This window comes from Tubulanus polymorphus, chromosome 2 (genome assembly GCF_964204645.1).
Source record: "Tubulanus polymorphus chromosome 2, tnTubPoly1.2, whole genome shotgun sequence".
Lineage (NCBI taxonomy): Eukaryota > Metazoa > Nemertea > Palaeonemertea > Tubulaniformes > Tubulanidae > Tubulanus > Tubulanus polymorphus.
The window spans coordinates 17,447,875-17,475,412 of record NC_134026.1 but is presented as its reverse complement, the minus strand read 5'-3'; the positions used below and the strand labels follow the sequence as shown (position 1 = coordinate 17,475,412).

The 27,538-nt window shown below is 35.1% G+C and overlaps 2 protein-coding genes across 3 annotated transcripts; both read left to right on the top strand.

Moving 5' to 3' along the window:
* Positions 1 to 3,100: 3,100 nt before the first annotated feature.
* LOC141900536 (zinc metalloproteinase nas-1-like) lies at positions 3,101 to 13,519 on the top strand. 2 transcript variants are annotated; one of them, XM_074787467.1, is made up of 11 exons: positions 3,101 to 3,323; positions 3,413 to 3,502; positions 5,158 to 5,257; positions 9,950 to 10,043; positions 10,414 to 10,511; positions 10,832 to 10,952; positions 11,027 to 11,099; positions 12,287 to 12,490; positions 12,755 to 12,887; positions 13,042 to 13,113; positions 13,308 to 13,519. In XM_074787467.1, exons 2-11 carry the CDS (start codon positions 3,470 to 3,472, stop codon positions 13,457 to 13,459), a joined length of 1,080 nt encoding a protein of 359 aa, XP_074643568.1. In that variant the 5' UTR covers positions 3,101 to 3,323; positions 3,413 to 3,469; the 3' UTR covers positions 13,460 to 13,519. The 2 variants fall into 2 exon arrangements, with proteins under 2 accessions (XP_074643568.1, XP_074643569.1); XM_074787468.1 differs by having other exon boundaries at positions 3,101 to 3,502; positions 10,417 to 10,511; positions 13,308 to 13,518.
* A 1,334-nt stretch (positions 13,520 to 14,853) lies between these two features.
* Positions 14,854 to 18,631, top strand: LOC141898980 (retinol dehydrogenase 12-like). The gene is made up of 4 exons (XM_074785128.1): positions 14,854 to 14,860; positions 16,357 to 16,599; positions 17,802 to 18,131; positions 18,357 to 18,631. The coding sequence occupies exons 1-4, from the start codon at positions 14,854 to 14,856 to the stop codon at positions 18,629 to 18,631; spliced, it is 855 nt and encodes a 284-aa protein (XP_074641229.1).
* Positions 18,632 to 27,538: the final 8,907 nt, after the last annotated feature.

The window sequence follows — 27,538 nt, the reverse complement described above, 5'->3', positions numbered from 1 at the left end:
GCATTTTTCTTTGATTTTCCGGTTTTACACACTTTCGAGTAATGTCCGACTTTTTTACAATTATTACACGTAGCGGATTTGGCCGGACATTTCGGGTCTTTCGCCATGTGACCTAACCTACCGCAACGGAAACATGTCGCGTCTTTCGGTTTTCCACCAGATTTCGGTTTACTAGTCCTTTTACTACCTGGACCTACGCGATTTACCTGTCCGGTACTAACGCTACTGCTAGAACTACCCGATTCCATAATTCTGGTTTGCAACTCAACGGTTTCCATTGCGCGTGCAATGTCTAACATATCATCAAGCGTCAAACCGTCCCCTTTCTGCAATAACTTTCTACGCAGTTGGCTAGATTGACAGCAATTTATAGCCTGGTCTCTGATTTGCTCGTCTTGATTAGAGAATTTACAGTTTCTGGCCTGGGTACGCAGCCTAGTCACATACTGATCGACAGTTTCTTTATCTTTCTGTTTTAACGATCTAAAAACATACCGTTCGTAGGGCGTGTTTAACTTGGGCTGGAAATGTGCTTCTAATTTTCTAACTGACTGTAGAAAACAGTTGTCATTGTCCGCATTAGCACCTGCGGGCAACGGAACATCAGATAAAGTTTCAAATAAGTCCTGGACCTCCGGACCGGCACAGTGTAAAAGTAACGCTCTCTTTTGAGCCGGATCAGTTACTGCCTTGCTCTCTACATAATACGTGAATGACCGATACCATCTTTCCCATCTAGGACCAATGCTAGTTGCATCCGCGTTCGGATCGAACCTATCAACCGGGTTTACATGGACTTCATTTTAACGACAGTTTTTCTAAACTTCACAGATATCAAAGAACGACCTTACGCGGTTCTAACTGTTCCCGACATTCAAATCTGCATCCTCGTCGCCAATGTGGTGGATGAGTAGGCCAAGTCCAGAGGATGACAACGGATTGAACCAGGAAATGAATTATAACGACTTTATTTATCGGCAAAATTGTACAGACCCACACTTCCGGTTTGCTAACTACCGAACATAACCTTCACAGAGCAAACACTACAAAAATTTAGCAACTCCCCTAACGTTGTAAGTAGTTTGTACGGAAACGTCCTGGGCACATATCTATTTAATTAAATTTTTCGAGGTACATTCCGGGTGTTGTAACTCGGAATTAACTGGTTTTCTTAGTTCAAAGCGGTTTTTCAAGGTTAATTCCGAGCTACAAACTCGAAATAAACTAGTTTTCGAAAAAATCTTCGGTTTTCGTAGATAGTCGATTAGTGGTCAGAACTATCCGATAACCAATGTTCACCATTAATTCAAAACACAATTACGGCAACGACTGCCTATCCGAATTTCTGCTACAAACAATTATTTCACAGACAACTTTTAAACCAATCATTTGAATCAGGAATATTTTCATAAATAATTCCTCTTTACAAAAAGGCTCTAAATCGAACATAGAAACTACGGAGCAATATCTATGGTGGCTGATTCGGGCCATTCTAAACAAATTTTCTGTGCGGCTGGAGCAACGATAAAAAAATTTTCACAGTGGCCCTTAGTTCGGTTTTCTCGCGCGAGAATTCAAAACTTTTGGTTTTCTCGCGCGAGAATTCAAAACATTTTGGTTTTCTCGCGCGAGAATTCAAAACTTTTGGTTTTCTCGCGCGAGAAAACCAAAAGTTTTGAATTCACGAAGTGACAGTGAAATAACGCGTACTTACAGGGGATCGAACCCAGGTCACGTACGTAGAAAGCAAGGGTGCCAACTGCAGTAGACCAATAGAACTGGTCCACTTCGTATATACACACACCGAACGAACGAAGGCTGTCTTCGAAATCCTATACGTTTTCCAAATTTGCTATATGCAAAATTAATGAAATGAATTGTTTTTCACTACGTATTACTGAGTGTATTGTTTCCGCCATCTGGTGTGCAGGTACCCCATTTTGTCCTAGCGTATCGGTGTGCGTACGTCAATGGAAATAAGCAACGGCGCAAATTCAAATTCATAATCATACATCTTTTATTCATCACGAATGTAATTTTTTCATCGAAATAAGAGTTTTGTCAAGACTAATATGATCAGAAATTGATATATTCATTCATGAAACCTCTAAATAAGAAAATATTTATAGTAGAAACGCAGAAACTCAATTACGGTATATCATTGTTTTACAACATAGAATTCCAATTCCCAATACTGATTTCAATACCACACCAAGTGTATATAGCTTGTTCAAGATGGCACAAGTTCGCCGGCCTGGAGACATATTGCGCACCTGACAGCCGCATCCAAAAGATCTTCTATTTGGTAACTTTCCTCTGACAAACGGTCAACAGGTGGACAAAAGAAGCGCTAAAGGACATCCTTAAAACCTTCCTCGGTGCGTTTGGCTTCGAGGTTTTGCGTTTGCCAAAACCTGAGGAAATCCTGCTTCGGACAGTGCCAGCTTCAGGAGCCTGATCTACGAGGGAGCTACGACCTCCGAAAACAGGCGGTTTAATAAGGCAATGCGGAATCGGTCCCTCAAAAAGGCTGCACCCTATCGATTCAGAGCCTAAATGGCCTCATTAGTCACCCGAGAAACCACAAAACCTGAAACTGAAGTTATGGTCATCTTCAATTCCGAAGGAGGAATAGTGATAATACATGTACAACCGCAACTGGCGTGGTTACAATCGAGAAATGTTTGTTAAAATTGCCTCATTGAATCAAGTGAATTAAATTACTGGAATACAAGATACATTTACTTAGCGTTAAGTTTAGGTCTAAGCTTTTCCATTCATGATAATCAAGTTACATGATTGTCAATGAAACAAATGAGACCAAAAAGAAATAACAGGAAAATTAACGGATCAACAGAAACATAGGGGATTGTAGTTCCGTGAATTTCAAACTTAGGTTGTGATTCGTGTGAATTTGAACATGTGATATCAGAAAATACAGGTACTTTACCGTGACACCACTCCGCAATGATAAAACAAAAACAAACAACAGAAACACTTTTTTTACAATGTGTCAGGTGTTTGCATAACAAACTAATATCGCTATTATTAGTTTTTTTTTCTGACGCATGTATAATTGACCCATATGATTACAGAACACTGTACGCTAGATATCAAAAAGAAAAAAGCTAATAAAATAGCTCTTCATTCGTGACAATGAATATCAACGAAAGTTTCTCTATAATCAGGATTTCCGTCAAAGAGAAAGTAACTAGTTTACACAGCTGATGGAATTGATGTCAGGAATCACTCTTAACTAGTTATCAACAAGTGAACGTGCACAGAATTGAATCAACTACGGTATCCCGGAGCTATCTGATAGGAAGTGCACCTTATTACATGGATTATTTTTTTCTCGAATCGTGTCGACGTTGCAGATAAGTTTGAAGCAACTTGTTGTTTCATTTTCAGGGTCGAAGAGGTGCTTGTTTCATTAATTCGATCGCCTTTCCGTGGAGTAGAGGCCGCCATGGGGTTTAAATGTATTCTCGTGTCGTTACTGGTAAGAAATAATTGTATGCGTTCTATTTTAGCCAGGAAAGTAAACCTTAGTTTACGATATCTTGACACCTTTCCATTTATATCGTTTTATCGTTGAATGCTTATTTAGATTCAAGAAACATAATGATTAAAAAGTCAACCTAATAACACTGGAAAAGGTCGAGCTGAAGAAACCTGCAGGCGAAAAGATTTTGTGAAATTGCAACCTTTATACCACATGATAACCGATATATCATAAATGATAGGCCTATACTTGAAAATGGAGCAGCGTTTTCATTTTCAGGGAACCCTGTAGCTATTGTCCATGCCTATAATAAGGCCGTTTTTATTATAAGTTGCATACGGGTTGACGGATTTTCGGAGATCGGAAAACAATTGAAAACAAACTGTTTTTGTTAAAACTTTTAACTTTACTGGCCTTAAATCTATGCCATGAGTGTGCAACTGGCTCCTGATTATTAGCTTTTTGCTAGATCACAGAAATTACTTATTCTGTTAATTATTAAATTGTCTGCAACCTCGCAGAAAAATATTTTGATTTTACCAACATCAATTATTATTACATCATAATCGTGATTATCATTATCATATTTTAGAATAATTTTCATTTCATTCATAAAACATTCATCTTCTATCAGATTCGACAACTAACAGCCTCCAAACGAAATGTCAAATTCGGACAGAAATATTACAGCCTCTCATATGATAATCAAATATATTTAGAATTTAAAAGTATTTCCTGTCTCTATAATTGTGTTCGATTTAGCACAAATTAAGCCAGTGTTATTCGACAGATTCAAGATAGCGTCTCCGCACGATTGCGCGAAAAAACAATATCCAATCAATGCTCTAATAAAGGAGTGCTCCATCCGTAGGCATCTCCATCAACAATTTATAACGGGTTATTTTCAGGATCATGTGATACCTTGGCTAGTGATGCCACATCATGTTTAAAACCCGACGATGGAATATTTTGATTTTTTTTCTATATTCAAAAATATTTTGATTTTTTCCCTTCATTTCGAATATGCATGGTGTTGCAGCGCAGAAAACCCATTATCGTTAGTTTGCAGCTACATTTATATATATTCCACTTTTTTCGTTTCGAAAACTAATAGCTTTTAAACGAAATGTTACATTCTGGCAATAATACATGTACATTCCGTTTGAACTTGTTAAATCTCTGTGTGTGTAGTAATGTACACTACGAAATAATCTCGTGAAGAAATGCTTGTAGCATCGACTAGAGCGAAGGATTAGTTCCTTAATCGTCCATTTCCTACAAACTTTACCCGACGGCCTTGAGACAGAATATTGGGACTCTTTACGCAAGAATTTTAAACTAAACTTCGTCCCGTGGATGAACTAGCCCAACATTATTCCACAAACGGGTTGATCTTACGGCTAGATCGAAATGGTTTAATGATTTTATCACTGTACTATTATCAAATTTTGATGACATACGGACTAACGAAACAATTCTTTCTTGATATCTATATTTTGAGAAAGTCCCAAAACATTTGAGAATGCATTCATGATATTCTTTTTGTATCCAACTAGGTTAGCCACTTCTTTCGTTTCCTTCTTTTTTCAAATCCAATGACGCATATATTTTCTTCTTTTGCAAGGTACGCATATATTTTCTTCTTTTGCAAGGTACTTTTAATCGGCAAAATCGTCCATTCTGGTCTTTTGAAGAGGGGTGAAATACTTGAATCGATCGACGAGGCAATTCAGACATCTCTAAACGTTGACGGTATGGTATACTTTGAACATATAAATACATATGACCTTCGGCAGAAAACCCTAGTATTTATCATGATTTTTTTATTATCTATCTTCCTATTTTCATCCATCGGCTGGTAGGCTCCGAGGGGTCTCGCCACCACGTTTGTCTACCGAACGGAGGTCCGTGAAGGCCTTGCGAGAGGTACCGGGATTCATGCCCGGACTTTCTATCAATGTAACGATTAAGAGTAAATTCTCAAATTTTAAGGGTCCAAAAGTTTTTTTGTATGAGAAAATTGTTTATTTTTGAGATTTCAGCCTGACGTCAGTGGGTAAATTGTAGCTGCAGTTTATTTCAGTAGTTGCACAGTTTTTATTACCAACTGCTTGGGCGCTAGGGGGTAATTATGGCGACCCCAATTTTTCATACGGAGGTTTTTCGTTTATAGCTCCTAAGCCATAGAAGATAGAATAGTGGTTTCAGTTCATCAGTCTGGTCCTTAGACAATTGTAATGATGACTCGCGAGTAAGTGTATCATTATGTTTTCATACCAAAGGTCGAAAGGTCGAGCTCATAAGATAAGAATAAATCCTCACGGGCTTGAATTTATTTTATCTTATTCACTCAACCTTTCAACCTTTGATATAAAAATATAATTATACACTGACTCTGATATTCATATAGTATTATTTTTAAAATTTTAATATATATTAAAAGATAATATCAAAAATTGAAAAAAAAATATTAGAATATCAAAATAAATATCAAAATATGAAAAATAGATATTTGAATATCAAAATAAATGTTTAAATATCAAAACCTAAAATTAATAGAATAAGAAATAAATATCAAATTATAACAAAATATAATACAATAATTTTATTCTTAAAAAAGAATATGAAAAATGAATATTAAAACAATTTGACATATAGAAAATATATAATTGAATGAATGGCATGAATGGCATGAATAGCATGAATATATAATTCATCCAAATAGCATGAATATATAATTCATCAAAACAGCACGAATATATAATTCATACCATTCATTCTATTCATTTAATATATAGATGTTGTTTTTATAAAATATAAAATATGACATTAAATATATTAATTTTATAAAACATAATGATAAAAATATCATTTTTATAAAATATAATATCTAATATAAATATGATATCATTTTGAAATATAGAATATATGATTGAATGAATTATATAATTGGATGAATCATAAAATTCATGCCATCATGTCATTCATGCCATTCATCCAATTCATTTAATATATAAATACTATTTCTATAAAATATAAAAAATAAATATCAAATAATAATTTTATTTCTAATGAAAAATATGTATAATAAATGGAGAGAAAACAATAGTAACTTTATTAAAGGGATAAAGATATAACAGTTGATAAAAAGTAGATTATAAATATAAAAAATTAATTGAATTAACATTAAATAAAAAATATCTTATAACAGATATTGAAATAATATCAACTAAATATGGAAACAAATTTGTAGCACATTTAGAATATAAAGGTTTAAGAAATAATCATAAATTAAGAACATATTTACCAGATAGATTTAATAGAATATCAATTGAAGATATTGGTGATTTAAAATCTGGAATATTTTGTTTAATTTATAAAGGTACAGATGAAAAAGGATATCATGTTATAGATTTTGAATAAAAAATTTGTATTATCAATGGATATTAATCATTGCCCAATATGTAAAATAAATAAAGATAAATCACAAAAATCTAGACATAATAAATCTAAAAAACATTTATTGAAATTAGAATATAGTAATGAAAAATTAGAAAATATAAAAGATATATACCAATTGGATACATGTAATCAATCATTTGGTGAAAAACGATATCATAAAAACATTTCAAATCTAAAATTCATGTCAAAAATATAAATAAGAATATTTCAGGTGAAGATTATTTCGATGAAAATAATAAAAAAAAACAAAAGATGATACAAAAAGGGGAAAATAAAAAAGAAATAGAAATAACTGAATCATTTAAATCAAATATTGGACCAGCAGCTATTGAATTTGAATTTCATAAAGGTTAAACATTAGAAGAAAATAAATTACATTAAGAAAATATGGAAAATATTATGAAAATAATTACAGATTTAGAATACCCAAAAATAAGTATATCATAATAAGTTCAATTAAAAAAATTTGAAGATACATATTCAATCTCATTCACAACATATTATTTAAAAAGAACATATAGATGATAAATCAAATAAATGTTATACCGATTTAAAAAATGAAATAGAGGAGACACAGTTTGGGGGATCTGGTTTAATATTGGATGAAATTATATTTATGACTTTATATGTCTACAAAACAAAAAATGATAAATTGAATAAATCGAAACCAATAGATGAAAATAATTTAGCATATTATAAAAATGATAATATGAATGCATCGAGTTGTATTAAGTTACCATTTAAAACTAATGCTGTAATAAATGTACACAATTTTGATGATAAATGTTTTTTATGGTCAATTGCAAGTTGTTTACATCCAACAGAAGATATTACGCATAGTTTTAGATAATCAAATTATAAACAATTTGAAAATAATTATAAAATAGATATTTTTCCTGTTTAAATTAAACATATTCCAAAAATAGAAAAAGATAATAATTTAGAAATAAATGTATTCGACTTCATTGAATTACCAAATACAAATGGTAATAATATAAAACATTTACATTAGAACCTTTATATTTATCAAAAGATTATGATGAAAATGATGTTATAGATATATTATGTTATGAGAATCATTATATGTGGATAAAACAAATTGAATTATATATCTATGTAGAAAATGTTTATCTCGATTTTATTCAGAGAGTTCTTTATCGAATCATAAACAATTATGTGATAATCATGATTATTGTAAATTAATTTTACCAAATGAAAAAGATAGAATATTAGAATTTTAAAAATGTAAACACAAAAATTCTGGTGTAATTGATCATTCAGATCCTCTAATAACAAATACTATCTAAAAAATTCATCAATCAGCTGCAGCTTTTGAATTGTATATTAAATCTGATTATCCAGAATTATTAGAAAGTGAATATTATAAGTTTAGAAATGAAAATGTTATTAATCATTTTTGTGATTTATTAATTGAATATGAAATAAAATTAGTAAATTGTTTCCAGTAACAATATTTGGTTTAATTCCTAACATTTTAGCTTTGGGTTTTCTTACTAATACTGCATGTTGATTTTCATCATATTCCTTTATTATGATTTTATTTGAACATTCACTTTTTATGAATCTAATTAAAACTTTATCTTCACTTCTAATTTTTAACCGTGCTCTTCTATTAATTTCTTGAGATGATATTTCTATGTAATATAATCCTGGTTTTAAAAGTAAAGTTAACCGTTTATTTATAGTTCTAATATGAATCATAAAAGAATTATGTCCAATAGTTTCATTCGATATACTATAAAAAGAATTACATAAACTTACATTTACTAATCTTAAATCAACACAATTTCTAAATTCTCTATCTAATTGTATAAGTAAATTATGAGACTTATGATTTGTAGGTTTTCTAGAATCAACATATATTCTATATTCTTTTATTTATTTTGCACATTTTCTACTCAAAATCTGTAACATGTTGTCCTTTTTCATCTTTACCTTTATTAATGAAATCAGATACTCCAGATTTTAAATCATCAATATTTTCAATTGATAATCTATTAAATCTATCTGGTAAATATGTTCTAAATTTATGATTATCTTTAAAACCTTTATATTCTAAATGTGCTACAAATTTATTTCCATATTTAGTTGATATTATTTCAATATCTGTTATTAAATATTTTTTATTCAATTCATTTTACATATTCTTTATTAAAAATAAAATTAATATATCATATTTTGTTATGATTTAATATCTATTTTTTATTTTGTCAATTTTAGATTTTAATATTTTAATATCTATTTTTCATATTTTGATATTTATTTTACATATTTTAATATCGTCTTTTAAAATATATTAGAATATTAAAAACAATATTATATAAAAATGAGTAATTGAATAATTATGTTTTCATATCAAAGTTTGAAAGGTTGAGTAAATAAAATAGAAATAAATTCGAGCCGATGAGAATTTATTTTTATTTCATGAGCTCGACATTTCGACCTTTGGTATGAAAACATAATTACACACTTACCCTCGCGGCCCTTCCAAACGCGGAAAAAAATATTAAATCTACCAATTGGATTAAGGAATTACAGTGACATTTCAACAGATGTCTTTAATAATAAAAGAGTACCAGTGTTATTCAGTTTGCTATCATTACACAAAATTATTGAAAAACTCGGTACACAGGTACAAATACATATGTGCAACATGCTATCCGGTTTAAATAGTACGACATCCGCCAGGGGACTACAAAGTGAAAAGACCGTATCTCCGCTTTTCCTCAAAAACATCTTGACTAAACTTGGTTCAACAGGACTTTGTACTTAGACACCCATATTGATCAACAAATCTAGTGCATGTTTTGATCCCGAAGCGGCACTCTGGAAAAAGCCGTTTTTTTATAAACTTATGAGATCGATTGCAACAAAGCTCTGTATGCTTTATAGGGGCATTTTAAACATGCAAGAGGCAGAAAACCCGTCATTGCTGCATTGCAGCTATAATGTGCATTGCAGGAATTGATCCAGCTAATCAAAAAGATTATGGCGTTGAAGTTGAAGGACAAGATCTAAAATTAACAAACGAACAGAGAGATATGCTTCATCCACAGTAAGTGTTAATTCTATAGGAAAATACAGAAATTTCAGAATATCAGCATAGGTTCAAGGACACCAGTGTTCTTGTTCAACACACTGGATCCAGTTTTATGAAGAAGTTCAACTAGAATTTTAAGTGGTATTTCGATTAGTTACTTCATTTTCCAACGAGGGCAACACTTATTCCAACATAACTGATTTAAACTTTTTCATGAAACCGCGGACCCTGATGTTGATTACGCAAATGTGTGTTACTGTGACCACCACAACATTTCATTTCATCGATCAGCATTTCACTTTCTTTCTCATTAAAATTGGACTAATCTTTTTGTGTTGAAACAATATTAACGTTTGCAAGCAATAGTTTTTAATTTGAAAAACTGTAGGAAGAATGTTCGGAGAAGAAGGAAAGCGATTTCAGCAACTCGATATCGATGGACTGCCAATACGATTCCGTTCGAATATAATGAATATGATTTCTGTGAGTTATCATAGATTTTTGTAATCACACTGAACTGTTCATTCTTTTATCCTTCTAATGAAAATGAATTCAAGAGAAAAAAGAATTCAAAATATCTATCATGATTGATATGCGAACCGTTACTGGCTGGTTTGTGACGAAATTAATTCAGCACTATTACAATGAAAAACGAAATAACACTGTAATCGATCATTACCAAGTTTTTCTTTATTTCCTTGGCCTAAAGCACTTTCAAAATTAAGAACCTATGGGTGACTTAAACAATTGTAACACACAAGCACTTACCCTATGCGATGTGGTTCGTTTATGATCTTTTTCAGCTGATATCGAAAAAGCCGAAGTACAGAAGGCCATGGATCTGTGGGCGCAGGAGACGTGCATTAAATTCAGGAAGGCAACGGCTTCTGATAAGAATAAGATACTGTTCCAAACAGGAAAAGGGTAAATGTTTGTTGATAATCTAGTTCGCCTACAAGAATACACACGCATTTTGGATGATTTATCATGTTTTCCAGTGGATGCAATTCATGGATGGGTATGGTAGGAGGAACGCAGGAGGTGAACCTATCAAAACAAGGTTGTCGATGGGTGAGGATCTCTTTCCGCTCAAATAATATGCGGCGATTTGAAAAGCTTATGTTATGTCACCCCCACAATCGGTCTTCCAATCAATTTCTTGATATAAGCTCTAATTGCTCAAGTCTAGCTCATAACTGTTAATTTCATACGTCAGCGTGTCACTGAAGAAATCACATAAAAAGTATCAATGGCCAAAATCCCGAGACGCATCACTGAAGCAATGCGTTTCAAAAATTCTTTATGACGATGGAAATATATTCAAAATGAACCATGCACGTTATACACCTACACCCTCCACGCTTCCCCTTTCGAAGTTCGCAGCATGAATTGGATTTTATCTTCTCCTATCCATACATATTACAATATATCGACTACAAATATGGTGACACACACGGGACAAAAGCTTTGGCCGAACTCTCTCGGACGGTGCAATGTCAATAAATGGTAAATCTGAACATGCAGAAACTTCGCGCAAGACGTATCAATATTATTGGGACTTGGTCATATCGATACGGAGCTCCGGACGTCACAGGGTGAAAAATATTTCTTTTACGTGGGAACGAAAAGTATTTCGTTAAATTGTAGCATTCCTCCGTGTAAGAAAAATACCCCCCTCCCCAAAGGGGTAAATTTCTGAGGGTGGGGGCGGCAATGTTCATGTTAGGACTTTTCTGGGATGATTATTCCGCGGGGCAATTTACAGGGGATGAGGGTTATTATCTGGGGATAACTTGCGAAGGGCTATTGTCTGAGGGGTAATTGTCTTGGGAAGGCTTATATAGGGGCAATTGCCTGGGGATAACATAACTGAGTTGTAAACGGTTGAGGTTAATTGTAAGATTTGAACATGATTTCGTTCAAACGAAAAGATTATTTTCCCCGCGAAAAAAATATCGTTTCCAAGAAATGATTATTTCTCCGGGGCTCCGTATAATAATTCTATTTGTTCACAGAACTATGTTTTCACTGGGCACCGCTTTTGATAATGCTAAACCTTGTTTCTCCTAGTCGGCGGGTTATTTATTGTAAATCACAATGAACTTTCATTTCGATAGCTGCCGGATCTGTTTTAGTTAGCTTGATCATGGTTTAAAAAAAAATAATGTACAGAAGACGGCTGGCCGGTCAACTTTTAAGCTCAGCAGAAAAGATAAACAAGGAATCAATTTCTTTTGCCTAAAATCCTTTTATTGTAGTTGGGCGTATTTCTGCATGAGATTGGCCACGCGATAGGTCTCGTTCATGAACACCAGTTGCCAAATAGGGATACATATATTCGAGTATTGTGGCAGAATGTCGACACCGCGTTAACAAAATGGTTTGACAAATACAGTTCATCGTATGTTAACGTTTATGGAACCGACTACGATTATGCTAGTGTTATGCATTACGGAGCAAAGGTTTGAGTACACAATGAATAAATAGATTGATATTAATCATAAGTAAATGAATGAGCAACGAATATCATCTCATTATAATACATACTTCTACTAAGTCACATGGCATTTCGTTGGGATTTAAAAACCTAGATGTGTTGAGATATTCAATTCGTGTTTTTTTTTTGTTTTCTGAAATGTATGGTTTATACTTTGTTCATATACGTACGATATCTATTCAAAAGTATGGCGTTATTAGAAATATCAGTATATAGTATGTAACTTCAGGCATTTTCTGGCAATGGGCAAAACACAATGGAGACTATAGATGCATCTAAATCAAATTGGATGGGTAATGTTAACACAAAGACACTGTCATTTACTGATGCAAAAGTTGTTAACCAAATGTATAAATGTGCAGGTAGGTTTCTGAGTTATAAAATGAATACTTTTTTAGTTCATTGGCTATATCAACTATTTTGTGTTTAATGTAAGATGAATTTCTATAACAACATCAATTCATTATTGAGTTGATCCTCTCTTCGCAATTATCGTGTCAATACTTTTTCTTCTAGTCAATTGTCCTGCAGTAAATTGTCCAAGCGATGGATTTATTGACAAGAATTGCAATTGCATTACACCAAAATGTAAGTATAATCACAAAACATATCAAAGAAAAATCTGCGAAAACAGAAGTTGAAAAAAGTGTTGAAAAAGCAAATCGCAGATTAATCGTCCTGGAAAGAAAAGCAACAGAAAAATCGCATCATATATTCAAATTTTATGAATTAAAGAATTCAAATATTAATTCAGGTTGATTTATTTTTCATTTCATTATAAGCATATTACGACAGACACTGTATAAATAAACACAAATCGAGTTCCTGCGATACGTGGGCGACGAGGGGAGAATGCGCATTAAATCCAGGCTGGATGAGCGATAACTGTCGCAAATCATGTGACATGTGTCCAAAATATGGCAATTATTTGTAAAATGTAAAACATTACGTAGTTGAAATTGAGAGAATAAAGCAATCACAAAAACCCGTTGTTGTTATATTTCATTTGATCATAGTCTTCGATACATCGACCTGATTCTGAAATGGGGCGTAAGTATGGCCACAATTCAACTAATCAAAGTGAAGAATTTTTAACGCTTTAGATGGATTCCAAGTTACTCATAGTCCTAGGAATGGATTTGGGGTGGGAAGAGGATTAGGGTGAGTGTATGCGCAACTCCTTAGATATTTCGAGTGCCCGTTTAGAAAGGACGAGCCGAAAAATTAGACTTGCAGAATTGCCATAGAATACCCCAAAATGGGAATGGGAGAGAGCCCTGCACACCTACTCATCAAACCCCCGGTATCTTCCTTGGACAGTTTCACCGTCTCATCTTACAGTGGCGCTTGAATTCAAGAAACTACGTACGTAGTTTTAGGTCTACACACGGATATACTTTGGTATCAGGATAAAGGTGGGAAGATTGCTAGATTACATGAAGGATATGATGAGAAAATATAGTAAATCTTTTTATGCATATTTTTCTATCCAAGAACCCTTCCGCACAAACCTTTCGACATTTGTTCACCCCATGGATTTTGTTCATTTGACATTTTAGATTAGATTAGATATCCGCTGGGATTAGATCCCCGCAGGACCTAATCAACCAAATTCTGTGAGATAATTCTATGACGTCATGCAGATACAAATCCGCAACCGTTAATTTGTGTACATTCGCATTTTGTCTGTATTACGTACGTGCGTCAATATGATGACAGTGGTCATATTGGTCCTCCTTTCGGGATATTTTTGGCTTCGTTACAAACTAAGGAAACCGAACTATTTTGGCAATTCACAACAACTCATCGGCAAAAATGTTCTAATAACAGGTAGGTTGTGATGCATGTACCTGACATTCCTGAGACACATTTCAACGAAAAAAATAAACAAAACCATAACACACATAGGAAATGAAATACAAGAAACATGTTTGAAGAACGTTCGGTCTTTAAAAGCGTTGTCGTGTTGAGGGTGTCGGATCCATTGCTCGTGTTTATTGTTAATTATAGAACATATTCCTCGATGAAAAGAATCTCACATAATTTCCCATCAAACATAAGGTAAATTCAACTACATCTAGAAAGCGTCATGTGTCAATAATAGCTATAACGCAGCGATAAAGCGGCTTTTCTGTTCGAGATAATGGGAATTATACAAATTAAGAAAAAAATCATTCTAAAAATCATTCAACCACCGGATGTGATAACTATTATGCTAACATTTATCCTGATGTTAACACCTGATATGCTAACATTTTTTCACCCAAATATAACTTACAGAATTGCAGGGTTTAAGCTTAATCTCTCATTTTTAGCTATGGCTACGAAATGTCTTGTGAGCGTTTTGGTTATGCATGTATTTCATGTTATCAAATCTTGATCTGAATTTTGTATTATCTTTATACTGTATCGTTGAAATCCAATGGTTGATTTGTAATAGTAAGGAACAATAAAGTCCATTTGAACTTGAATTTTTTATTGTATTTAGCACATTAGGTGATGGTGGTGTTGGAAGATACCGAGGATGTCTTATTATCTTTGAGTACCAATGCCGGGGCGCAGTCACAAAAATAACGGAGAAAAACTTTGTATTGCTTAAGTTTTATTCTATTTCGAAATGAATTTTTCTTTTGTCGTGTCAACTAACTTGTATCTTCAATTAATGACTCATTCGTGCAGTAAATAGAACTAAGATGTGAAAAAATATCCTGAAAAAAATCTAGGACGCAAACAGCCAAACGAAATGTGAAGAGCGACTCACTCTGCCACACGGGAATGAATGATCGGCGCCTTTAGGAACGGTGTCAAAATCTTAATCGGAATGTTTTTAAGCGGTGGCAGTGCGCATCAGTGATTTGGAAGGATACTCATTTTATGAAAAATATTCGTACTCGGTACTTCTATAAGCCCTTTACGGAAGCGTCATGCGGACATAGTTACTTATTTTATTTTTTGCTGATTGAAAAATCATAGAATCAAATAAAAATTAGATTTTGTATTAATGTTACGTATTTTCCATCGGCGCCGATTTGATTCAGACTTTTTTCATGAGATAAAATCATTTTTCAATTTATTTTGTTTTTTTTACTAGTGGTGATATTATTCCGACTTTTTTCACGGATTTAAATCATTTTTCATTTAATCTTATCATTTTTCGACCGGCAGTGATTTAATTCCGTGAAATATGTCGGAATTAAATCACCACCGGTGATATTTGAAAATATAATAATAATCACGAGGGAAGCAAAGGGGGTTTCTGTCGAACGGACAAAACACCTTGATATTCCAAAGCGGAACTGGAATAGTCTCGAGTCTCTAGTTTAATGGACTACGATGCGTGTCCTCGTTCGTATCAACCAGAGATGGTTCGTTGGCGAGGATGAGCCTGGTCTCTCTTTTTCTTACCTACAGTGACTGCTCTCCGTTACACCAAAAATACATATTTTTGGTTACACTGGATCTGCCGTAGTAGTGATTTGTGACATGCCTCGTAGCTCGGTGTTGGATCCATTATTTGTTATTTTTATACAATCAGTTATTTGTAATTTGTACATTATCGATGTGTCGAACAACTTCTCCCGCACCTTCAAAATATAATCAAAAGCTAATCAATAATCAAAAGCTAATCTTATTCTTAATCAATAAGATTTGACCCAGTATCCCAGGTACCACCTATTCTTTTTTTTTATAGGTGGTACCTAGGATACTGGGTCAAATCTTTGATTTTGGACCCCCAGCTATCGTGACGAGCCCCTGTGATATTGGCCAACTGAATGAACCTTACTCGGATCAGCTCGATCAGCATTTTTCAACATCTATTCCTTAATTCAGGTGGCACTGAAGGCATAGGAAAAGCAATTGCAATAGAACTGGCTAGAAGAAAAGCTACCGTGTATATTACCGGGAGAAATGTTGACAAAACCGCCATTGCTGTCAACGAAATTATTGTTTGCTCTGGAAACGGCAAAGTATATGGACGGTGTTTGGATCTTTCGAGTTTCAATTCAATTAGAAGATTTGCAACAGCGTTTAAAAGCGACTTGAAAAAGTTGGACATATTAATTGAAAATGCTGGTAAGTATATAGTGTTGAAGTTGTCGTTTTCTCATTTGACGGATATCAAATGAATATTATTCGTGCTAATGAAAGTCACAAAAACCACGGAAAAACTTTGTTATGTTAGGTCTCAAAGATGATCTCGAATATAAATATAGCTGCAAAGTAGCCATAACAAGTTTCTGATAACTGGCTTAAGTTATCATATGCTCTTATTTTCTAAACGATTATAAGTTTGTTAGAAATGCATCAGAACTCATTTTGGTAATAGTAAAAAACAAGTGTAATTGAGATGTGCGCATTCCACTGTAGTACCCCTTAAGTGGAAGGGAAATGAGCTATTTGATAAAAGTATCTGTGAACAGAGTTATACCATAATCGGTCCATTGGTTCAAGTGATAAAGATATTTGTCGAAAGCGCCACCTAGTTGGAAAAAGATGGACTAATTTTGAAGGTCTTTGAAGACATCTTGGTAAGAAGTATCCGGATACAAACATTTGTAATGATAACACTCAAGTACTAAAGCGATACAGATGTGTTACTATTTCGCCCCCAGAATATGTACTAATTTTAAAGAAAATCCCGTGCGGGCATCCTTCTGTCTGTTGGAATGTAGGAGCAAGGGCCGAAAAAATAGGGGTCCCCCTTATTTGGCCTAGGGCCCTAACGATTGGTCGTAGAAATGTCTCCCTGCTGACAAAAATTACCTTCAGGTTGTGTGTTATAAATTTCTCGCGTTAAGCGTTAAGTTTCTGGTTCATGTATCATGCTTAAATAGAAAAAAATAAAGATTTCAACATTAAAATGGAAAATCTCAAATGTCGAACACATCCTGAAAATTAAAAGATGTGCTCAGAATTGACAATGACGACAGCAACTATAATAATGATAATAACAATAATAATCATGATTATACTAATCCGGAGGAAATCAATAGGGTTTTCTCTGAAAGAAGATAAAATCCCAAATATCAAGAATTAGAATTCTAATTCTATTGATTGATAAGTGAACTCAGAAATAGATTTAAAAGCTATGGAAAGCAGACCGAGTGGATTTTAAGGAGTTTTCTTCTTGTGGTTCCATCGAGGAAAGTTACAGGAAACACGGTGGAGTAAATCTGTTAAGATTTAAGAAGATTAACATATCCTTTTTAATCAATAATCGACCAAAACGCATATTGATTAGAAATTATATCAAGATTGATGTTCTATCTTTCAAGCGTACCTGGGCCCAATGAAGAAGTCTGTAGAAGGATACGAGATGACCTTCACTGTCAATCATTTGGGCCATTTTCTTCTGTTCAGCGAACTGCTACCCATCATCAATGTATGTTCAAAGTCTAGAGTTGTCGTTGTCGCATCCGACGCTCACATAATCGGCGCAAGGAATTTGAATCTCGAAGATTTGGCCTGGCTTCGATCGCCACGAAAGAAATACTATTCGCCGTATTTAGCGTACGGTCGGAGTAAGGTGGCCAACATTTTATTTACCACTGGAGTGAATAGCCGATTTGGCAAGGACGGCATTTCGGCGTTCGCAGTTCATCCAGGTAAGCCATGCTTAAATTATCTGGTTCAAAATGATTTCAGTTTTGACAATGTAATCATGCACAACTATTCCCATTTTGGGCAATAGGGTGCGAGTTAAAAAACTATTTGGTGTTTAAAATCCAAAGGAAACAAAAGTTGACAAAAAAGTGCCCTATCGCTCCTCGTTACAGCCAATAGGTCATGGAAACAAATATAGATATTTTGTGAATTATTTTCTACTCCAGGAGCAACAAACACGAACCTATTCCGGTCGTGGTCAGACAGTCGTGTGAAACGATTATTACTTCGGTGCGTTGCGTCACTGTTTTTCCGATCGCCAGAACAAGGAGCGCAAACGATAATATACTGCGCCACCGAGGAAGATATGAACGTATCGTCATCGGCTGAATTGTTCGTTGATTGCAAGGCAACCATTCCGCATCTACCAATGAACTATCGGGAGGTCACCGAACGCCTTTGGGAGTTGAGTGAGCAATTAGTTGTGAATATGGACGTATGATTAATCGAAGAAGTCCCAGAATTCGAATTTTATATGAAATAATTTATAAGAACGAAACGTTGTGGTTCGTTCTGATAAATTATTTCAAATCAAATTCGAATTGTGTGACTTCTTCAATTAATCTACAGTATACACGGATTAGAGTGTTTCATTCGACTACTATGGACGTATGGTATAGAGAATACGTCCATGTCATATGATCAATTGTTTCCATAAGCTAAGTTAATAACAAACGTCATGGTGTGGGTGATTCTTATTATGAACACTTAAGAGTCCATTTTGTCACTAGCTTTCTTGCTAAACTCCTTGTTAATACGATTACGTCATTGTGGTAGCTCTATACCCGTAATTGATTTCAGCATTTCATTTAATTGATTGCAACTTAAATATGCAGTTACAAATTTTTGGATCCTATCATTTTCGGTTATACCATCGTAGCCGAGCAATGTACTTGGGCACAAATCATAATACCGGCACTTATTCATGCGCGTAGGTAGCTAGGATCGTTCAGATCAGCAAACCGGCGGTTCACAATACATGACTGGAGTTTTTCCTCTAAAGTTATGAACTAAAGACATTTATTGTCATCTGATTTACTCTAACTTAGCTTTCAAAGAAGTATTAAATAAGTTTCTTTTGCAGTGATAAAAATATCGGCCCAAGTCGGATATAGCATAGTATAGTGCCTTGGCGTAGAGTTAATAAGTTGTGCGGTTAATGTATCAGTGCATTAATACATTGGCGCATGAATACATTGATAATTGGGTATTAATGCGCGGCAAAGATACAGTTCATGTACAGGTTGACCGACGACTAGTGACAGTTGACTATGTTGTTTGTTGGTTGACCCATTGGAGAGATGATAGAGTGCATATCTCACCCGCTGATTGACGGTCGACGGATGACACGTCGACAATTTATGTACAAGGATCGTGGTGACAAAAATGAGAGACGATAGAGTGCATAGACTTATAACATCCACTGGTTGATGCTCGACGGACGACACGTCGCAACGTTGTCGCCAATGTATGTACAAGGATCGTGGGTTGACTGGTTGACGGGTGACCACAAAACACAAACAAATGAGAGAAGTAAATAAACAACGTATTAATGTATAAGGTTTTCTTTACGAAATGATTACACAATAAAATTTAGTTATCATCGTCATCGTTGTTATCAGTTTCGGCCTCAGTTTGCCCTGCCTGAGTCAGTATTTCTCTCAGAAGCTCTATGTGAGGATATTTAGCTATGCATAAGTCCATTAGTTGGTCAGACACCCCGGTGATATCCCAGAATTTCGCGGTATAAGTGTCCTGATTTATTCCGGCACTTTTAAGCTGCGTCGCATCAGGTGCCAATGTCTCCGGTGCGGGTTTATAGAAAATGTGTCGAGTAGCGTTGCGCATTTTGCGGTTGGTATACTTACCGAATCCTGCACTCTCTTGTGCTTGCACAGGGTGACCACGAATCTGGAAAACAGGGAAAACACAGGGAAATGATGTTTCTCAGGGAAAACACAGGGAAATTGGTAAAAATCTGGAAAACACAGGGAAATTACTTTTGTCTCGCACGCGCGTTTTCACCGCGAATGTTTACAATTGTCTACCTGATTATATATCAAGGATCATATGGTAAGTAATACTTTAAGAATATTAAGTCACACATATTTTAAGAATATTAAGTCCCCTATAAGTCGTGGGGTATTATTATTTACCGGGTACATGTAATTAGAACATATTAAATGTTACTTTTTATAAATGATGTGGTTTGACATTCATTGAATGAATTGTAATATGAACTTTGAAATCTCATATCAAGCTGTGTTCAATTTTTAGCTCCGCTGTGACCGAAGGTCAGCAGAGCTGGTGGGTTAGGGGGTCTCCGTCGTCGTCCGTCTGTCCGTCCGTCAACTTTTAAACATTTCGATTCTTGTCTCTCAGTTTTCATCCGATTTGGATGAAATTTGGTACCAATGATCTAAGAGCAAGGGTCTACATATCTATGGAGCCATTTTTTGAAAATTTGCATAAATTATGCAAATTAGGGCAGCCATCTTGAAAAAACTAAAATCGCTACTCCCACAGTTTTTATTGGATCTTGACTAAACTTGGTATGAGTGATCTACAGGCCAATACCTACAAAGCTATAGAGCCATTTTGCATAAATTATGCAAATTAGGGCGGCCATCTTGAAAAAACTAAAATTGCTACTCCTGCCACAGTTTGCAGATCTTGACAAAACTTGGTGTGAGTGATCTATATAATAGGCCAAATTGCTACTCCTGCCACAGTTTGCAGATCTTGACAAAACTTGGTGTGAGTGATCTATATAATAGGCCAAGGCCTACAAAGTTATAGCGCCACTTTCTAACAAATTTGTATAATCACAGCGGAGCTATATCAGACGATAGGCTGCAATCTTATATTTGTCATGGTCTCCATATGACGCCCAGCACAGGGAAAATCAACTTTTCACAGGGAAAACACAGGGAAAACACAGGGAATTTCCAAGTGGGTGGTTTGTGGTCACCCTGTTGCAGTTCAACTGAAATTGAAATAACGCCGAAATAACGATACTGTGGATAGCTTAGATTAATTGGGATTGTTGTTAAATGTAAAATAAAATGTAAATATAGCTGCAAAGCAACGATAACGGGTTTTCTGCACAGTCTTAGAATCCTGTTCAACGGTGGATTTCGACAAAGCATTAAACAGGGTATTAGGAAACAGTATCATCTTGGAATAAGTTGGTCTAACTAGTGGAGTCACGCAAGGTGGTATCCTAAGTCGTCTTCTGTTTAATGTCCTGACAAATAACATACACAGTAATCTAAAATATACCAGACCGAGTAAATTTCCAAAACGACCTTAACACGCTGTTTGACCATTAACGTTCCGAAAAGAAAATCTTGTTCGAATGAAAACAATTCTGTTTGATCGAACAATACGCTTTTTGTTTGAACCAAAAACTTTTCTTCATTTTGACAAAAAAATGTGTTTGAATAAAAAGCTATGTTATTGTTGAAATGAAAAACTTTTTGTCCCGGCAAAAAAATTTGGTTGAGCGAAAACAATTTTTTTCGAACAAATGTTTGAATGAAAACAATCATCCATGTTCGATTGAACGAAATACTTAATACTTTTGGTTCGGAGAAAAAACTTTTTACAATATACTTGTTCGAACGAAAAACTTAATGTTCTGACAAGAAAATTCTGTTCGAATTAAAATGATTCTGTTCGATCGAACGATTGTTCGAACGAAAAACCTTTCGTTTGGACAAAAAAAGTTTCTTCAACTTTATTCTAACAATTTTTTTTCAAATTGGTTCAATCGAAATGAATATTATTGGTTCAAACGAAATAAATTTGGTTCCGACGAAAAAATTTTTCAAGCGAAAGGTCTTTTGAACGAAAAAAAGATATTTCTGGGGCTCCGCAGTAACTTAAAGCCGGACGTAGGTCGGCCTTGAGACGCGATGCGATCCTCGCGTTGCATCGCAAGTTTCGGTGCAAGTCGGTTGCGATACGATTGTCAGCGAGCGACTGTGTGCGACTAGTTTCTGCCAGTTGCAAGAGCGCGTAGGTCGGTTGTGACAGTCGTGTAGCGTCGCAGAAAGTAGAACACGTGCCACTCGCAGTGAGTCACAAGCCGTCGCAAGGCCGACCTTCGCCCAGTCATTAGGAATTAATGAAATACCAGTTTAATTTATGATGAAAAAACACAAATGAAAAGTCTGGCTTATAAAGCTGTCTGCAGACGAAATTTTCAAAAAAATCTTCATTTTTTGGCAATAAAATTGATAATTTTGATTGATCGTTGCATGTCAGTTAATCACTAATTAACACGCATTTTAATAAATCTGAATCTTCCTTTACAGTGAACTTAGCATTGACCTAGTAGAGGCTACTAGCCTATGTAGGCCTATGTATATGCGTAGGCCTAACATCCGGACAGATTGGTCGTAGGCCTATTGAATAACAACCCTCCTAAATATCGTAAATTTTGTTTTGAAGTTCAATCCAATGAGTCCGTTAATAAACGCAACAATTGTACTGTGTTTGTTTGAGATAGTAAAGGTCAGTACCGGTAGGTCTAAAGCCTTAAGGTCACGTAAAACTCGATAAACACTTCAAGCGACACAGCGAACGATATTCTTTCCCCCACAGCGAACGCTTACTCCGAATGTCAAGTGTGAGTCCAGCATACGGATAGGATCAGGAGTGTGTTATATACTTGTATTTAGTAAATACCTTGTGCATTTGACAATGATCGGTATGTACTGTAGGAAATAAAGAGTATTGATGGTATTGATATAGAGGTAGAAGCCCGCGGCCGAATAAAGTAATATATTCTTTTATTTTGATACCTCGTCGACACAACAGCTTTTCTCCGCTATATCTCTTCGGTGTGTTTATTTTAGGCCTACGACTCCTCGGTACACAAAAGATTTATTTTAGTAAATACACGGTTAATTTGGTAAAGAAAAATAGGTATTGTTAAACTAGCTCTTTGAAACCCGCAGCCAAATCACTGGTAGTAATAAATTAATTTTTACTCGATTTGATTCTTATGATGAGGAGAAACTCGCAGCTGATCCCCGGAACGACGATGTAGTGACACACGTCGATTCGTCGATGTTTACGGCTCGACAGTGCCTTTAAAATCTAATGTAGTAAATTTCCTGTGTATCGGTAATATGATTTGATGAGGAAAATGGGCTATTGTTAAAATTACTGTTTGAAGACCGCGGCTGGATGTGAAGTCTGCGGCAATAAATTAGTTCATTTATACTTGAATTGATAATCGAAGTGACAATCGGCCTGCGAGTTGATTTCGGGATGACGACTCGAAAAACATGTCGCCCCATTGAATGGGGCTAAATTTTCGATGTTTACGGCCCGACAGTGCTATTGTAACGATGATTCGTGAAAAAACACGCGGAGTATTTGTAGATCTCAGTGAGCTGAACGATATCATATTGATTGTATCGACAACAGCGGCAAGGTAATAAAGCCTTAGTTATTTTAGTGAAAATAGTGTGACATAAAATAATAATAAGAAGAAACACGCGAATCTCAATAGGGTTTTCTGTGATGTAACAGAAAACCCTAATTAATTTGAAGTGAGCATAGCGCACCTATAATTTGCTGAGCTAGAGAGCCTTTTGTTTGTCGCTGTATTTGGCGGCTGTTGACTTAAGGGCCTGGTGATTGGTCACGTGGTTTGTTTGGTGTATGAGGTTAATAGATCGTTAATAGTTAATTTGTTGGTTGGTAGATACGTCGACACGTTGACACATGGAATGTTAATGGCTGGCGATGTGAATGTGTCGACATGACAACTTTCTTTGGGATACACATAAACCGAACAACGCAGTAAGCATACGCGAAGGGACTATACTATGCAATACCCTACTTGAGCCAAAATATCTTATGTCGATACGCGGTGTAGTTTGTGAGTTCTAGGGGAGGATTGAACTTCAGCCAACTTAAGACCATAAATCTTATCTGAGTAATGCTGAACGTGTCCTAACTATCCCCTAAGTAACTATGATTTACCGTCATTAATTGAATTCATTTTCTACGCGTTCGAGAACAATTTTGGCGCCCTATCTATCTGTTTTGGTTTGTTAACTGCGGAACAGTGATATCAATGCGTTTGGAAAACCGGAAAAGTTCACCCGCGCCGGCAATATCTATGGCCTTATACGCGTGTAGTATATCGACTCGACTCGATCTGGAGAAAAGCGTTATGGCGCAAAATCATAAGCACTGGTGTAACAGGGAAGATCCTTCGGGTAATTACTAATATCTATGAAAATACCAAGTCGGGTGTTCGTGTAGATGGAATACGGTCAGATTATTTTCAGAGTTTTAAAGGATTGTGGCAAGGTGAAAACCTTTCCCCAATCCTTTACTCAATCTATTTGAACGATATGGAATCATACCTATCGGAAAATCGATGTGATGGCATTAATTTCTTTCATGACCAAGAAAACTTAGATTTCTGGTTTAAACTTTAACTGGTTTTAACTTTCTGTGTCATTTCATGCCGATGATGCTGTGCTTCTAACAGAAAGCCCGCAGAGTTTACAATATGAAATGGACGTGCTATTTGACTACTGCCAACTTTGGAGACTGGAAATCAATTTGGAAAAAACTAAAGTAATTATCTTTCAGAAAAGCGTCGTAACCCCCCAGTTTTACATAGACGGTAACCAAATAGAACTGGTGGATTGTTTTAAATACTTAGGTATATTTTTCCGTTACAATGGAAGTTTATCTTTATGTATAGATTCAATAGAAACCCATACAAGAGCAGCCATGTTTTTCGTATTGAAAAACGTTCAGGAATATTCACTAGGAATAGATCTAGCAATGCAACTCTTTGATAGTATGGTGGTTCCCGTCTTAACTTTTGGCTGTGAAATCTGGGGTTTTCTAAATTTGAACCGGCTAGAGAGAGTCCAATTAACCGTTTTCAAGTACTAGCTGTTAAAATTAAAAAGTTCAACGCCAAATTTTTTTTGTTTATGGTGAACTAGGACGATTCCCTCTTTCAATTATCATTCAGAGTCATCGAATGTCTATAAAACCATCGTCATTTTTTAACTGACAGAAACACTAGTAAATGACTTTACGTCATAAGAAATGTTCTAGAAACCAATTGGTTGGGCGAAATATGGTATACATAGAATACCCCAAACTTAAATACTTTTGCTTCCACCGTACAACAACGCTTAACAGATCAGTTTATCCAACTTTGGCACGAATCCCGAAACAACTCTAACACAGCATATTATCAACATTTCAAAAGCGAATGGGGCTTCGAAGAATACCTCACCACATTACCATCGGACCTAAGAATAATTTTCTGCCGCTTTCGTTGCTCAAACCACAAATTACCCATAGAAACCGGAAGATACAATCGAACCCCCAGGGAGGAAAGAATTTGTAGTCTCTGTGACACTGAAGATGTTGGGGACGAATTTCATCACGTCATTAAATGCACTTTTTTCCGAAACATCCGCACTAAATTCTTAAAACCATTTTTCAGAACTAGACAAAGCGTTTACAAATTTACCCAACAAATGTAAACTAAAGGGAAACAACTTAATCAACTCATCAAATTTATCAAAACTGCTTCTAAATTTCTCTAGACCATTTTTGTATATGTTGTTGTATGTTTTTTGATTTTGTATCTGTATGTGTATGTGCGTCTAAGTATGTTAATTATCTGTTAATTGTGAACCGCATTACTTATTGTTATTGTTAAAGATTTTGATTTTGTTTTTGTGCTCTAAGCAATTGTATTTTGTCGAGCAATAAAACATTCTATTCTATATAGACGGCGCTCGCTATGGAGTTGATCGTGGTTTTTATCGCGTACGCTATTATTTTATGTGACCCCGATAAATTTTCAAAATATTCTTTTTGATGGCCCGTCACTTATCAACGCACAACCCGGGAGTAGCCTCTCTTGACAACTTAAGTCGCTCGGCAAATTTGTCTGATATTCACAGACCTACGTAGTCTTGAATTGTCTAAGGGCGAGGAAAGACGTTGTTAGTTGTATAATCGTTGGTGTTAGGCTTTTATATGGCTTTTACTATGAGAAATTTCCTATCGTGAGACTGTTAAGAAACTATACAGTCGATACTCACCTGAAGAGATTTCGTCAGTAATAATCGGCCTGGTTTAATTCGTACTGTCCTAATGTTTGAACAAGTACCGCATCGTACTGGGTCACGAATCATAAGCTGTTTCTGATAGTTTGATATTCCCATAATCAATCCTCCCACGATGTCATTCAAGAACTCACGTTCTAATAAAAGACAGCTTTCTTTAAAAGTTGACACTCGAGACAAATCGAGCCAATTTTAAGAATTTTTCTCTCCTTTTAAGTTTCGATGCCGTTCATAACCCATGGACGTCATAGTTTTGTGCTACTCTCAAAACCCTAACTGGTTGCTCAACCCATTATGTGCCACTGGGAAACGAGTAAATCAATCTATAGATCTGGACCCAGTTCCACAGTTGTGAGTTATAGTTATCTCTGAATTAAAGTCAGTTCATTTTCAATGAGTTAACTCAGAGTTAAATCGGAACTGTGGAACTAAACCCAGCAGATTGAATCGCAGATCATCGTATTTTTTGCTGTGACTGCATCCACAGTAGTTGTATCAGAGACTGTTAAAAATTGATTTGAAACTCAATTTGCAAAAATTTTCTTAAACTTGTCATTTTATTAGAGTTGTATCAACTGTCTTAAATGATTAGTCTTTCTTCATGCTACATGCTACATGGGACACCCTGTATATCAAAATAGGTGCCTATGGCCGCGCAAAATTGATTTCTGGGTTCAGCATCATTTTCGTTTCCGGCGCGCGTCATTTATTGAAACGCGTCATTTATTAAAACATGAATGACATAATGTCAATAAAGTGCATCCCGCATCGTTAAAATCATGTCGGATAAAAAAAAACTAACAAAATCCGCACGACCGTATTGTAATGAATTGGGGATATTCCGGTAAGGAATACTTCTCTATTTTGTTGAGAAACAATGTATATGACCAAACAATAGAAATACAACAAGTAACGTTAGTAAAGTCCTTACGAAGAAAACAATCAAAATTGTGTCAAAATTTCAAGTTCTGGTTTATTATTTTTAAACTTTAAAAAGAAGAAAATAAAAGTAAACATCGCGCTTCCTCGTCAACTTTTTCTGAGGACTATGTCGAGAACCCAGCAATCAATTTTGCGCGGTTTAGTTATTCACTCTCTAGCTATTTAGATTAAGAAAAGAGGGAAATGTTCCATTGAAATCTCTAGAAGTCCAACAGCAGTATTTCATTATTCAGTAAAGCTAGCTGTTGTCAGAAACTGGTGATCGAATCAAGCCGTTA